General features: G+C 40.7%; 1 protein-coding gene across 2 annotated transcripts in view; it reads right to left on the bottom strand.

The window, feature by feature from the left end:
- Positions 1-7577, bottom strand: part of ADGRE3 (adhesion G protein-coupled receptor E3) — a 60032-nt gene extending 52455 nt beyond the window's left edge. For both annotated transcript variants that reach the window (XM_077119586.1, XM_077119587.1), the window contains exon 1: positions 7462-7577. In XM_077119586.1, coding sequence (XP_076975701.1) covers positions 7462-7486 — 25 coding nt within the window. In that variant the 5' untranslated portion in view covers positions 7487-7577. The remainder of the gene's footprint in view (positions 1-7461) is intronic.
- Between the last annotated feature and the right edge of the window lie 6966 nt (positions 7578-14543).

Below are 14543 nucleotides of genomic sequence, written 5' to 3'. Positions count from 1 at the left end.
TCACGACTTTTCCTCAAAACCAGTCCTCAGCATCACTTTCCAGCCCAGTCAGTAACCTATGATCATTACTGCAGAAGTCTGTCTTCAATTAGGGTTTCTGAAGAATTACCAGCATGCTGGACTTCTGGTGTGTTAAGAGACTTTAGAAAGCATCCACTGACTCAATTTACTGAAAAAGAAACAGGTCCCACAGGGGTCAAGCAGCTCAGGCATCAGTTGTGTAAATTGGGCAAGTTGCTTAACTTTCCTAAAGCTTCGTCATGTGCAACATGATGACAGCGTTGCCTCCTTCATAGAGCCATGGGGAGGAATAAATGAAGGAGCATGTCAAAGCAGTTCGCATAATAGCTGGCCAAGATGCTCTGCGAATGCTAGCTGCTTCCATTATCCTTCACTAGAAGGACTAGAATCTTACTCTAATTCTGTTTAATCCTCATTCCATCACACTGCCGCTTCCATCCAGAGTGAAATGGGCAGAGATTTCATGCATTGCTGAAATTCACAAGTAATCCATCTTGGAAGTGTCCAGTTCTCCGTTTGCCAAAGAGCAGGAAATATCTTGTTTGAGCTTCTCTCAAATCAATTTGATTTGACAAATATATACTGAACATCTCTTATATGTAAGATGGTGTGGTATGGGTTGCAAAGGGCAGGGATATGTGGCCTTTGACTTCAAGTAGCTTAAAATAGTATTATTTTTCCTTAAACTTTGAATTTTGAAATAATTTCAAACTTATAGGTGAGTTTCAAAAATAATATAATACCCATAGAGATCTTCAATATATCCCCCCCAAATAACCTTACCTAGATCCACCAATTTTAACATTTTGTCACATGTGCTGTATCATTCTATCTATCTATCTATCTATATCTATCTATCTATCTATCTATCTATCTATCTATCTATCTATCTATCTATCTGCTATCTATCATCTATCTATCTATCTATCTATCTATCTATCTATCATCTATGTGTTTATTTATCTACTCTATCTATATATCTTCTAGATAGAGATTTGAAAGCGGGTTGTATATATCATGCTCCTCAAACACTTAATACTCCCATACCCATTTCTTAAGAACAAGGAGAGACTGCAAAGTTTCCTTCCGGGTCAAGATGGCGGCTTAACAACGAGCGTGTTTTAGTTCGTCCTCCAGAACACCTACTAAATAACCAGAAACAGTACAGAACAGCCCCTGGGGCCACGTCAGTGACCAGACACACAGCATACCCCAGTCTGGACCAGCTGGACCGGCTGCGAGCACCCCTTAACCGTGAGTTCCCAAAGCTGCGGCAGCCAGTGCCCCTCCCCCACAGGCTGCTTTCCAGAGGGGAAAGGAAAGGACTTTACCAGCAGCAGAGACTGGGCACAATCAAACACCAATTGTGGAACTAATTAACTAATTCTGACTACTAAAAATAGGCCCCCAGCTTAGGTGAACCTGATCAAAGCGGAGGTTGCTCATTTTTGCCCCGGCGGCAAGGGGGCAGGACTGACAGAAAAAGGGGGGGGTGGGAAAAGAAGAAAGCAGAGGTTTTTGTGGCTGTGTATCTATAAAGTCTTGACTGCCTCTGGATACAGCAGCAGGACTTTTCAGGCTGCAACTGTCCCAGACATAGGCAGAAGTGAGCTCTTTTGGGGGCTTGTCTGGAGCCTGTGCCTTCCCCAGGGGGGCGAAGCCCAACTCAGGTGGAATCCCTCCATCAAGGAATTCAGAAACCAGGGCTTGGTAATTTGAAGCCATTAAAACCAGTCTACAATCTCTCCTCTGTCTCCACCACACCCCCAACAGGGTGAGTCTGCCAAAGTTAAAGGTACCACATCATCTTATGTTGGTGGGACCTGCAGTCAGACAAACACCACATACTGGGCAGGATAAGAAAAACAGAGTCCAGAGACTTCACAGGGAAGTCTTTCAACCTGCTGGGTCTCACCCTCAGGGAAAACCAACACAGGTGACTCTTTCCTCCTGATAGGAGGCCAGTTTGGTCTGGGAAAATCTGGCTGGGGTCTATAATATCTAAGTAGACCCTCCTAAATGTGTGTGGGTGAAAGGCACCACACAAGCAGGGCAAGAAATAAGAAAACCAGAACGGGAAAATTCTCCTCTGTTAAACAAAACTTAAGCTAAATGTCCAGATAAAGCTGAACGGAATGTCAAAGAACAGATAGACACAAATTCATCCAGCAAGAAAACCCTAGATAAAAGAAGTGAAAGCAACCTCCAGAATAAACTAATTAAGGTAATTAAATGCCTAGACACCAGCAAAAAATAAATCACACTAGGAAAATTGAAGATATGGCCCAGTCAAAGGAACAAACCAACAATTCAAATGACATACAGGAGCTGAAACAATTAATTCAGAATATACGAATAGACATGGAAAACCTCATCAAAAACCAAATCAATGAATTGAGGGAGGATATAAAGAAGGCAAGGAAAGAACAAAAAGAAGAAACTGAAAGTCTGAAAAAACAAATCACAGAACTTATGGGAATGAAAGACACAGTAGAAGAGATGAAAAAAACAATGGGAACCTGCAATGGTAGATTTCAAGAGACAGAACATAGGATTTCAAAACTGGAGGATGGAACATCTGAAATCCCACAAGAAACAGAAACTATAGGAAAAACAATGGAAAAATACGAGCAGGGACTCAGGGAATTGAAAGACAATATGAAGCGCATGAATATACGTGTTGTGGGTGTCCCAGAAGGAGAAGAAAAGGGAAAAGGAGGAGGAAAACTAATGAAGGAAATTATCACTGAAAATTTCCCAACTCTTATGAAAGACTTAAAATTACAGATCCAAGAAGTGCAGCGTACCCCAAAGAGAATAGATCCAAATAGACATACTCCAAGACATTTAATAATCAGAATGTCAGAGGTCAAAGAGAAAGAGAGGATCTTGAAAGCAGCAAGAGAAAAGCAATCCATCACATACAAGGGAAGCCCAATAAGACTATGCACAGATCTCTCAGCAGAAACCATGGAGGCGAGAAGACAGTGGGATAATATATTTAAATTATTAAAAGAGAAAAACTGCCAACCAAGAATTCTATATCCAGCAAAACTGTCCTTCAAAAATGAGGGAGAAATTAAAACATTTTCAGATAAAAAATCACTGAGAGAATTTGTGACCCAGAGACCAGCTCTGCAAGAAATACTAAAGGGAGCACTAGAGACAGATAGGAAGACAGAAGAGAGAGGTGTGGAGAAGAGTGTAGAAAGGAAGACTATGAGTAAAAGTAAAAAGAAGGAAAATTAGATATAACATATAAAATCCAGAAGGCAAAATAGTAGAAGAAAGTACTACCCATGCAGTAATAACACTGAATGTTAATGGATTAAACTCTCCAATCAAAATACATAGTCTGGCAGAATGGATTAAAAAACAGGACCCATCTATATGCTGTCTCTACTCAAAGGACACGAGGCCAAGGACACAAATGGACATTTACACACCAATGTTTATAGCAGCATTATTAACAATTACCAAGAGATGGAAACAGCTAAAATGTCCATCAACAGACAGTTGACTAAACAAACTGTGAAATTTACATAAGATGGAATATTATGCAGCTTTAAGACAGAATAAAGTTATGAAGTATGTAACAACATGAATGGACCTTAAGGACATTATGCTGAGTGTGATTAGCCAGGAACAAAAGGACAAATACTGTATGGTCTCACTGGTATGAACTGACATTAGTGAATAAACTTGGAATATTTCTTTGGTAACAGAGACCGTCAGGAGATAGAAACGGGGTGAGATATTGGGTAATTGGAGCTGAAGGGATACAGATTGTGCAACAGGACTGAATATAAAAACTCAGAAATGGACAGCACAATACTACCTAACTGTAATGTAATTATGTTAAAACACTGAATGAAGCTGCATGTGAGAATGATAGAGGGAGGAGGGCTGGGGACATAAATGAAATCAGAAAGAAAGATAGATGGTAAATATCAAGATGGTATAATCTAGGAATGCCTAGCATGTATAATAATAGTGAAATGTACAATGTACAAATTTTAAAAATGTTTTTGCATGAGGAAGAACAAAGGAATGTCATTACTGCAGTGTGCTGAAAATAGATGGTACTTAGTAGTTTAAAATTTCAACTAATGTGTGAGACTAAAGCAAAAAATGTTTATTTGTTACAAAATTTATATTTTGACTAGAGCATTTCCTAATATAACTCATGTAGATAGTTTGATTGAATGTCATAAGTACTTGGAATCTCAGGTAGGACATGAGATTTTGTTAGTTTGTCCAAAGTGATGCCCCGATGAATCCCAGAGTGATTTGATCAGTGACTAAAAAGTGTTTGCAAGCCCCCGTCGGGGAATGGTGAGTGTGGGGAAAAATTCAACTTCCCCAAGTTGAATTCCTGATATTCTCACAAGCAGTGTGGACAACCAAAGCTATAGGCTGAGCCCCCAGTCTTGGGAGTTGTTCATATGAAACTTAACCCCACAAAGGATATGTCAAGTCTACTTAAAATTTAGGCCTAAGAATCACCCCCAAGAGAGCCTCTTTTGTTGCTCAGATGTGGCCTCTCTCTCCAGCCAACATGATGAGCAGTCTCACCACCCTCCCCTTCTCTGTGTGGGACATGACTCCCAGGGGTGTGGACCTTCCTGGCAACGTGGGACAGAGATCCTGGAATAAGCTGAGACTCAGCATCAAGGGACTGAGAAAAACCCTAGAATGAGCTGAGAATTAACATCAAGGGATTGAGAGAACCTTCTCGACCAAAGGGGGAAGAGTGAAAGAAGACTAAGTGTCAATGGCTGAGAGATTCCAAACAGAGTTGAGAGGTTATCCTGGAGGTTATTCTTATGCATTAAGTAGATATCACCTTGTTTTTCAAGATGTACCAGAGAGGCTGGAGGGAACTGCCTGAAAATGTGGAGCTGTGTTCCAGTAGCCATGTTTCTTGATGATGATTGAACAATGATATAGCTTTCACAATGAGACTCTGTGAATGTGAAAACCTTGTGTCTGATGCTCCTTTTAGCTACTATATCAACAGAAGAGTAGAACATATGGAATAAAAATAAATAATAGGGGGAACAAATGTTAAAATAAGGAGATTCATTGGTGCAACCACCTTAAGTGCAGTTACTAAGTTTGAGAAATTTAACATTGTTATAAAGCTTTCAGTCTACATTCAAATTTTTTTCATGTGTCTCAATAATGTCCTCTTAGGCCTCTCCCCTTCTACTATTAGATCCAGTACAGAATCATGTACTGCCTTTAATTGTCATTGTCTTTATAGTCACTCTCTCTTTTTTAAATTGTGGAAACATATACACAACATAAAATTTCCATCTCAACCACTTCCAAGCATACATTCAGTGGGATCAATCACAGTCACAGTGTTGTGCTATTCTTATCACCATCCACTACCAGAACTTTCCCATCTCTCAAAACGGATCCCCTATACCCATTATGCATTAACTTCTCATTGCCTCTTCTCCCTACCCCTCGTAACTTGCACTCTACTTTCTGCCTCTATGAGTTTGCTTTTGTAGCTGCTTTCTATACGTGGAATCATATAATATCTGTCTTTTTGTGTCTAGATTATTTCAATCAACGTGAAGTCTTCAGGGTTCATTCATGTAGTGGCATGTATTAGAACTTAATTCTTTTTTATAAATGGCTGAGCGATATTCCATTGTTGCTTATATCACATTTTGTTTATTCATACATCTGTTGATGGACTTTTGGGCTGCTTCTGCTTTATGACTATTGTGATTAATGCCACTGTGAGTACAGTGTGCAAATATCTGTTCAAGTCCCTGATAGCTTATATTATTTTGATAGACTTATGGAGAGCCTTATGCCTTGCCTCTGCGACTAAATAGCTGTGTGACTTTGAACAAACCATGTAGCTTCTCTGTGATGCCATTTTCCTTCCCTTATGTGGAGGCACCGAACAATAATGAACTTCTTTTCATTTTAGCATGACGCAGGGACCAAGCAGGTCCTCAATGAATATTAACATTGACTGATGATGTAACTGTCTTGGATGTGGGGCCATAAGGATGGATGGAACTTCAGAATTGTGAAACATCTTCTCAGACGTGATTGAAGCCACAGGACCATAAGATCCCTCTGGGGATGAAGGTATAGAAAACCAGGCAGAATCCCATGGGAGAAGCATTTATGACACAGCTCCGGAACCCAGTGCCCTCCGTGTGAATCCTAGCACCGCCATTTACTAGCTGTGTGACCTTGGATGAGTAATATAACCTCTCTGTGCCTCAGTTTCCTCACCTGTAATATGGGGATAACAACAGAAATCAGGATTTAAGTGATGACTTAATTACTGAATCATTATATAGATATTCTTTTTTTGCTTTCTGGTGTATTGGAGTAGACAGAGAAACATATCCGAAATCTCTAAATTGTAACCCCATTGCCTTATCTCTGATAGTGATTGTATCACCCTTATCTTTTCCCTCTGTGATTGTAAACATTTATGGACTAACCTTCATTTGTACCCAGTTATCCCGTTTTTCAACTTTAGAGTCTTGTAATCACTAAAGACAGCCCCTACTGATTATTAATGAACAGTCTTGGGTCAGCCCAGAGCTAACCCACCCCAAAGCTAAACTTGTCTTGATGACCGAGACTGGATCTAACCAAAGTGGGCCCTCCTGACATGCGCAGTAGCTTAGACTTTAACCTATGAGTCACCAAAACCTCTCTGCTATTTTCTTACAAGCGTTCTGTGCCTAAGCACGTAATCAGTCTGCGAATGCTCAATAAGTAGGTCACGTCTAATTACATCATATGGGGTCACTGTGCACATTATCCTAAATCCTGCTCATCTGTTCTCTAATAAAACTATCTGAATTACTGCAGTTTGGGGAGACAGATTTTGGACTGCTAGGCCATCTGCTCTCCTACTATGTGCCCAGTAATAAACTCTTTCTCTTTTTGAAACCTCAGTGTCTCAGAAATTGGTTACTGAGTGTGTTGGGCAAAAGAAACCATGGCCTTTGTCCAGTAGCATAGTACTCATCTCATAGGATCAAATGGATTCATATATGTAAGGTGTATAGTGAGTACTCAGAAATGTCAGCTATTATTGTTTGTGTGGGAAAAGGAAAAAGGAAGGAGAAGAAGGAAAAGGAAAAATTCCGGGCAGTGCTAAGTTACAGAAATTATTAAGGAGGAGAGGATGTCAATTAGAAAACAAAACCTATGAAGAGGAAGATGAACGACTCACAGGATTGGATCAGAAGGAGAATTTTAGGAATACTTGAGAGTGTCATTTCGATAGGATGGCTAGAAGGAAACCATTATACCAGGAAAAAAGAAGAGAGTGTACAAAGCAAAACACGAAGAAAAAGGAGCAGGAAAGGAAAAGACAGCAAATCGTTGAACCCAGTAGCTCCTGAATGGGGGTGAATTGAGCAAAATTGTTGTCAGGGTTCCACGTACCTGGGGAAGCTGATGGCATTCTCATTCCTGGAGTGCCGGTAACCCAGTGCCAGCCAGCTCTGGAAGCTCCCTGTGTGCTGTCTTAACTCAAGGAAGTCTCAAGAAAATGAATATGTATGTCTCAGATCTGCGGGCTTAGGAAATTGCAGCTAGAAAAGTGAACTCTGTCTTTCACCATCCAAAGCATGGTTCTGCTTTTCATTTGTTTATTTTTGCTATACCTTTTCTGCATTTGTGATGGGGGTTTTCCTAGCTATTGTTGAAGTCTTTGGAGTGACAGAAGACGTTGACCCTAGGATAGGGATTACCATTTATTTACACTGTGTTCCCTGAGGAGTGGGAAGTACCTTTGGGGTCAAAATAAGTCTTAAAAAAACCCTGTGGATTTAACCTGGGTGAGCCAGAATTTCAGTGTATCTCTGTTGGTATCTAAAGTTCCTGGAGGACTCATTATGACAAACCTTGGGATTTCCCTCTCAGCAGGTAACACACACCTGGTCCTACTGGAGTCTCAAAGTCCAGTAGAGTGATACATTTGGGGCAGCCCAGATCATTTGCAGAATTTGCGAGAAAAAGCCTCTCAGTCCTTTCCTTCAACAAAAATATTTATTAAGCCAACACTAAGTGATAGAATCTTGTGCTGGATTCTGGAAATAACAGAACTTAGAACTTAGAGTGTAGTGGGGGAAGGCAGACAACTAAGGAAGTATAACCCATATAAAGCTGAGGATCTAATTGTCAGTCTTGGCAAGGGGTGCTTTCAAAGAAGCACCATCCAACATCCCAGAAATAAACCAAAAGCTATTACTAAAGTATCACAGAAGCACAAAGAGGGGATTCTATTCATAATAAATGAAAAAATATCAAGCCATTTCTCCCTTGTGTCTAAGTTGGAAGCTGCCTCCAAACTTTTCTCTTTTTCATCATTCAGGTGTGTTGGAGAGGAGTTTGGTGGAAATTTGAACCATTGCATGATTTTTAAGCAGGTGGAGTGGTATTATAGGCTTTGTGTTTTGGGGAGTTTTTCTGGATGCTCTGTGGATTGGAGGAGATAGGCTTGAGTATGGGGGGCCAGTTTGGGTGATAATCTGGATAGAGCTGATGTATTATTGGAGCATCTTATATGTGGCTTCCCTACTTCAATTCTTACTCATTCCAATACATTCTCAACCCAGCTGCCAGAGTTATCTTTCAAAAAACAAACCACATTTTATTACTTCCCTGCTGAAAATCCTTCCAAAACTCTTCATTGCACTTTGGATATAAACTAGATTCCCTATTATGGCCTATAAGTCCCTAAATGATGTGTTTTAATTTACATCTTCAATCTCATTTGCCATGTTCCTCCTCTTCAATCCCTAAGCATCAGTCACAGGGTCTTCTTTTTGTTCCTTGAGCATATCACATTCTTTCCTACCTTAGGACCTTTGCACATGTCATTCTCTCTGCCTTGAATGCTTTCCCCTTTAATCTTCACATGTCTGTCTCCTTCTCTATCAGATTCAGCCCTAAACTCAGTGCTTCAGACTGGACTTCCCTTACCATCCTATAAAAGCAGGTCCAAATTACACCCAATCATAGCACTTTGTTCATTTTCTTAGTTGTAGTACTCATATCTGTTATTTTCTTGTTTATTTTGTTTATAATATATTTCCCCTCTAGTATATAACTGTATGGCAGTTTCTTATCTATATTGCTTCCCCTGGAATCATTGCTGAGTGAGTGAATTGATGGATCTATTTAAAAAAATTAAAAAGTAGAATCTACAGGACTTGGAAGTTGGGAAGAGAGGGAGAGGGAGGAATTAACTCCTGGCTCTTTGGCTTTGGGAACTGGGTAGATGGCAGTGATACTGCTTTACAGAGAAGGAAAACATTGGAGGAGAAGCAGATTTGGGGGGAGAGATAGAGTTAATTTTTGGATAAGTTGATTTTGAGGTGCTGTGATATCCATACACATTGTATATATAGTTTGAATCATAGAAAAGAGGTTTCCACCTTTCCCTGCCCCACAGACCAATAGATTGTAATCAAAGCCATAGTAATGAATTAAATAATTTAGAGAGCAATTGTAGGTGAGGACATAGCCTTAAATAACTAATTTCCTAGTCAGGGAGTTGAGGAACAGCCGATAGAGGGCACAGAGAAATAGTGATCAGAGAGACAGGGGAAAGGATATAGTATGATATCATGGCAGGCAAGAAAAGAGAGCAGAATGAGTCAAAATTGAAAAATATCCACAGGGTGGCACACTAAGGAGGTTGTTGGTATTCTTCACAAGAGTTCCAGTGGTGATGAGGGTAGTGATGGTGGTAGAGGCAATTATGGTCATGAAGAAGATGACGGTGGTGGTGAAGGTGCTGGTGAAGATTGTGGTGTGGTCTTGAAGATGGTGATGATGGTGGGAATGGCAGTGCTAATGATGATGGCTGTGAAGACGGTGGTGGTGGTGGTCATGAAGATGGTGATGACAGTGGTGGTAATGAAGATGGTGGTGATGTGATGGTGATGGTGATAAAGTGATGATGATGGTGAGAGTAGTAAATGGTGGTGCTGGTGATGAAGGCAGTGATCACAGTGCTAATGATGATGGAAGTGAAGATGGCGGCATTGGTGGTGGGGATGGTGATGAAGGCAGGGGCAATGGTGATGGAAGTAAAGATGGTGTTGGTGTTAGCAGTGGAGGTGGTGACAGTGATGGTGAAGGTGGCAGAGGTGATGATGGTGATGGCAATGAAGATGATGGTGGAAACCAGAAACAAAGTGTATTGAGGGAAGAATGGGAGATGAGGAAGTAGAGAAAGCAGAGACAGATGAGGACATGAGTGTCAGTGAAGGAAGATGAACAGAAGGTACTTCTTGGATGGGTGAAGCATTGTGCAATTGACTGACCCTTGGTATTGTCAAGGCCATAAGTTCTTTATTTTTTTTAAACATAACATATAAACACAAACATTCTTACTCATACGTACCATACCCCCTGTCCCTCCTTCTCATTGACCGCCAATATTTCCCCTTCCATCTACCCAATACATTTTAGCCTCTGCTTCTCTATTTTTTTCTATACCCCTTATCACTCCCTTTCATTGATCACTAGCATTTCAATCTATTAAATTTATTTTAAATTTGTTCCCCCATTATTTATTTATTTTTAATTCATATGTTTTACTCATCTGTCCGAATCGTAGATAAAAGGAGCATCAGACACAAGGTTTTCACAATCACACAGTCAAATTGTGAAAGCTATATCATTATACAATCATCATCAAGAAACATGGCTACTGGGACACAGCTCTACATTTTCAGGCAGTTCCCTCTAGCCTCTCCAATATACCTTAACTAAAAAGGTGATATCTATATAATGCATAAGAATAACCTCCAGGATAACCTCTTGACTCTATTTGAAATCTCTCAGCCATTGACACTTTATTTTGTTTCATTTCTCTCTTCCCACATTTGGTTGAGAAGGTTTTCTCAATCCCTCGATGCTGAATCCCAGCTCATTCTAGGATTTTTGTCCCATGTTGCTAGGAAGGTTTACACCACTGGATGTCATGTCCCACATAGAGAGGGGAAGGGCAGTGAGTTTGCTTGTCATGTTGGCTGAGACAGAGAAGGGCCATGAGTTTTGAGTTCTCAAAATCCTTGTGCAGCTTGGTAGGGGGAGCAAAAATCTGTGTGCTGGGGCTTTCCTTTCTTTCTCCCTGTGGACCTCTGTGGGTGGGGTGACAGTTGGGGCAGGAGTTGATCAAGAGAGACATGGGGTCCCCCTAGTGGTCAGGCCAAGGTAGTTCTGCTAATTTGCTGCACTGGGTTCAAGTGCCTGGTGCTGCACTTGTTACCTGAGCAATTTGGGGCAAATTAATCAACCTCTTTGTCCCTCAAGTTTCTCTGTTCTGGGATAATGGCAGCAATCTCCTAACACTTTGTTTTCCCATCCATCCTCCTTCCTTTGAGAAATATGAATCTGGGAACATCACACCTCCACCCCACTGCCCCACGGATACATTACAACTCAAATACACTTAGCACAGCTTAAGCCCACCTGATTTGAACCACTCTTCCAGCCTCCTCTCCCTCAGGCTACGAGATACCTTGAGCCATTTGCTGTACCCTGAACTCCTCTGGCTTTTTCCAGCCTCTGGGCTTTTGCATATGTCCTTTCTGTATTGTAAAGCCTGAAATTTCATGTGCTGCCTTAGCATTATTAAGCCTCACAGGGCTCCAAAGGCCTAATTGTGAGTTCCCCTACTCTCTCCAGATACATCCCCGCCTGGTAGGAAAGCACCCCCCTCCATTTAGTGCCCCCATCAACCAACCAGCTGCAATCCAATGGTATCCTCCCCCAGGAAAAAAAAGATCACCCTTCCCTGTCTGCCTCCCACAGCACCTACTTGTTTACTCTATTCCCCACCACAACCCCTATGGCCTGGCATGGTGTGTCGTTCCTCCTCCCCCAGGCTGTGAGCAGGTTTGATGAACAAACTTCTGTTTGAATTCATCTATCCCATTTTGGAGCTCATGTGTTTGACCATCTCATACTACTTAGGGTTAGGGAACCCCTATTTTGCCAATGGGATGAGTAGGAACAGATCAAGACACATTCCATCTGAAATGTCCTCCTTCCTCCACTACTGTGCTTCTGGCCAAGCCCTCCAAGTGTGATTTCTTTAGTATATTCTTCCTTGACTAACCTCACTCTGCCCCATCTCTACTCCCAAGATAGATTTAGGCATCCCTCTCCTCTCGGTTCAAATAATATTTTGTCACATCTAAGGCATCATCAATTTTAAAGTGCACCCTTATTTTATGTAACACCAAGAGAAAAGAAAACTCAACAAAGTATGATTTGTTATAAATGCAGACTCTCCTTTTCTCCAGACCTGCTGAATCAGAAACTCTGGAGGGGGTCCCATCAAGCTGTGCTTAACAGGTCCTCCAGGCAATTCAGATGCATGATCAAGTTTGAGAATCCAGCTCTATACAGTGTAGTTCTCTGGTCCATTAGGAGTGTGGAGAATGGCATTTATTAAAAACACCCACAAAAGTACCAGAAACCATGTTGGTTATGTATCACCCTCACACTGCTTAGTAGAGCCCAGAAGTGAAACTCATATGTCACCAGACTTCCACCTGTTATGACAAAATGAGATTAGATTTCCCTTTAATCACCAAGTCACTACAGTACAAGACACTAGGGGCCTTCCTGCTGGAAATCAGCCCTCAAAAAGTGTTTTCTCAGTTATCTCTGCAAGTTTCCTGCAGGTCTGCCTCATACGTGCCCCTGAATAAGCCCTATCCACTTATCTATTCATCCATCCATCCATGCATCCATTCATCCATCCATCCATCCACTCATCCATCCATCCATCCACTCATCCATCCATCCACCCACTCATCCATCCATCCATCTATGTGTGATCTCAGTCTCCCATGACCAGTGCATCTCGCTCTATAGCCAATGTAAGGAGATGGTCTGCCTGTGCCTCTCTTGTGCTAAAGGTGAGTGGCCTCATTCCTTCCCCACCAGGAACAGATATAGCAGTAGGGTTTGTCAGGTGTCATAAACTGCATATACCTAGCCAAGCAGTCTGTGAATGTTTACATATACTTGGGACAAAATGGGAAGGAGAGTGCTGGCAGATCACCATCTGCTGGGAGATGTGTTTTATGATAAGATGCCCCAAGGAGGGAGTCAACCCACATTCATCATCCATCTTAAGTGCCAGGCTTAGGCGTACCTGGTCCTGAGCACAAGGTTTATTTGTGGGTCACAGGGAAAGGCTCAGGCTTCACCATTCAAGTTCCCTTCCACTGTAAAATTTAGACCAGAAAGCAGTTGTTAGCTGTTACTAGCAGTGGCTACTTTTTTTTTATTAATTAAAAAAAATTAGCTAACACAACATTTAGGAATCATTCCATTCTACATATGCAATCAGTAATTCTTAATATCATCACATAGATGTATGATCATCATTTCTTAGTACATATGCATCGATTTAGAAAAAGAAATAGCAAGACAACAGAAAAAAATAATAAAGAGAAAAAATAAAAATAAAAAATACAAAAATATATAAGAAAAAAAACAAAAAAACTATAGCTCAGATGCAGCTTCATTCAGTGTTTTAACATAATTACATTACAATTAGGTAGTATTGTGCTGTCAATTTTTTTTTTTTTAGAAATCATACCATTCTACATATGCAATCAGTAATTCTTAACATCATCACATAGAAGCATGATCATCATTTCTTAGTACATTTGCATCGGTTTAGAAGAACTAGCAATACAACCGAAAAAGATATAGAATGTTAATATAGAGAAAAAAAATAAAAGTGATAATAGTAAGAACAAAACAAAACAAAACAAAACAAAAACCTATAGCTCGGATGCAGCTTCATTCAGTGTTTTAACATGATTACTTTACAATTACGTATTATTGTGCTGTCCATTTTTGAGTTTTTGTATCTAGTCCTGTTGCACAGTCTGTATCCCATCAGCTCCAATTACCCATTATCTTACCCTGTTTCTAACTCCTGCTGAACTCTGTTACCAATGACATATTCCAAGTTTATTCTCGAGTGTCGATTCACATCATTGGGACCATACACTATTTGTCTTTTAGTTTTTGGCTAGACTCACTCAGCATAATGTTCTCTAGGTCCATCCATGTTATTATATGCTTCATAAGTTTATCCTGCCTTAAAGCTGCATAATATTCCATCGTATGTACATACCACAGTTTGTTTAGCCACTCGTCTGTTGATGGACATTTTGGCTGTTTCCATCTCTTTGCAATTGTAAATAACGCTGCTATAAACATTGGTGTGCAAATGTCCGTTTGAGTTTTTGCCCTTAATTCCTTTGAGTATATTCCCAGCAATGGTATTGCTGGGTCGTATGGCAATTCTATATTCAGCTTTTTGAGGAACCGCCAAACTGCCTTCCACAGTGGTTGCACCATTTGACATTCCCACCAACAGTGGATAAGTGTGCCTCTTTCACCGCATCCTCTCCAGCACTTGCCATTTTCTGTTTTGTTGATAATGGCCATTCTGGTGGGTGTGAGATGATATCTCATTG

This window comes from Tamandua tetradactyla, chromosome 11, assembly GCF_023851605.1.
Source record: "Tamandua tetradactyla isolate mTamTet1 chromosome 11, mTamTet1.pri, whole genome shotgun sequence".
In the NCBI taxonomy this organism is placed as follows: domain Eukaryota; kingdom Metazoa; phylum Chordata; class Mammalia; order Pilosa; family Myrmecophagidae; genus Tamandua; species Tamandua tetradactyla.
The sequence above is the reverse complement of the archived record's forward strand: the minus strand, read 5'-3'. Positions and strand labels throughout refer to the sequence as shown.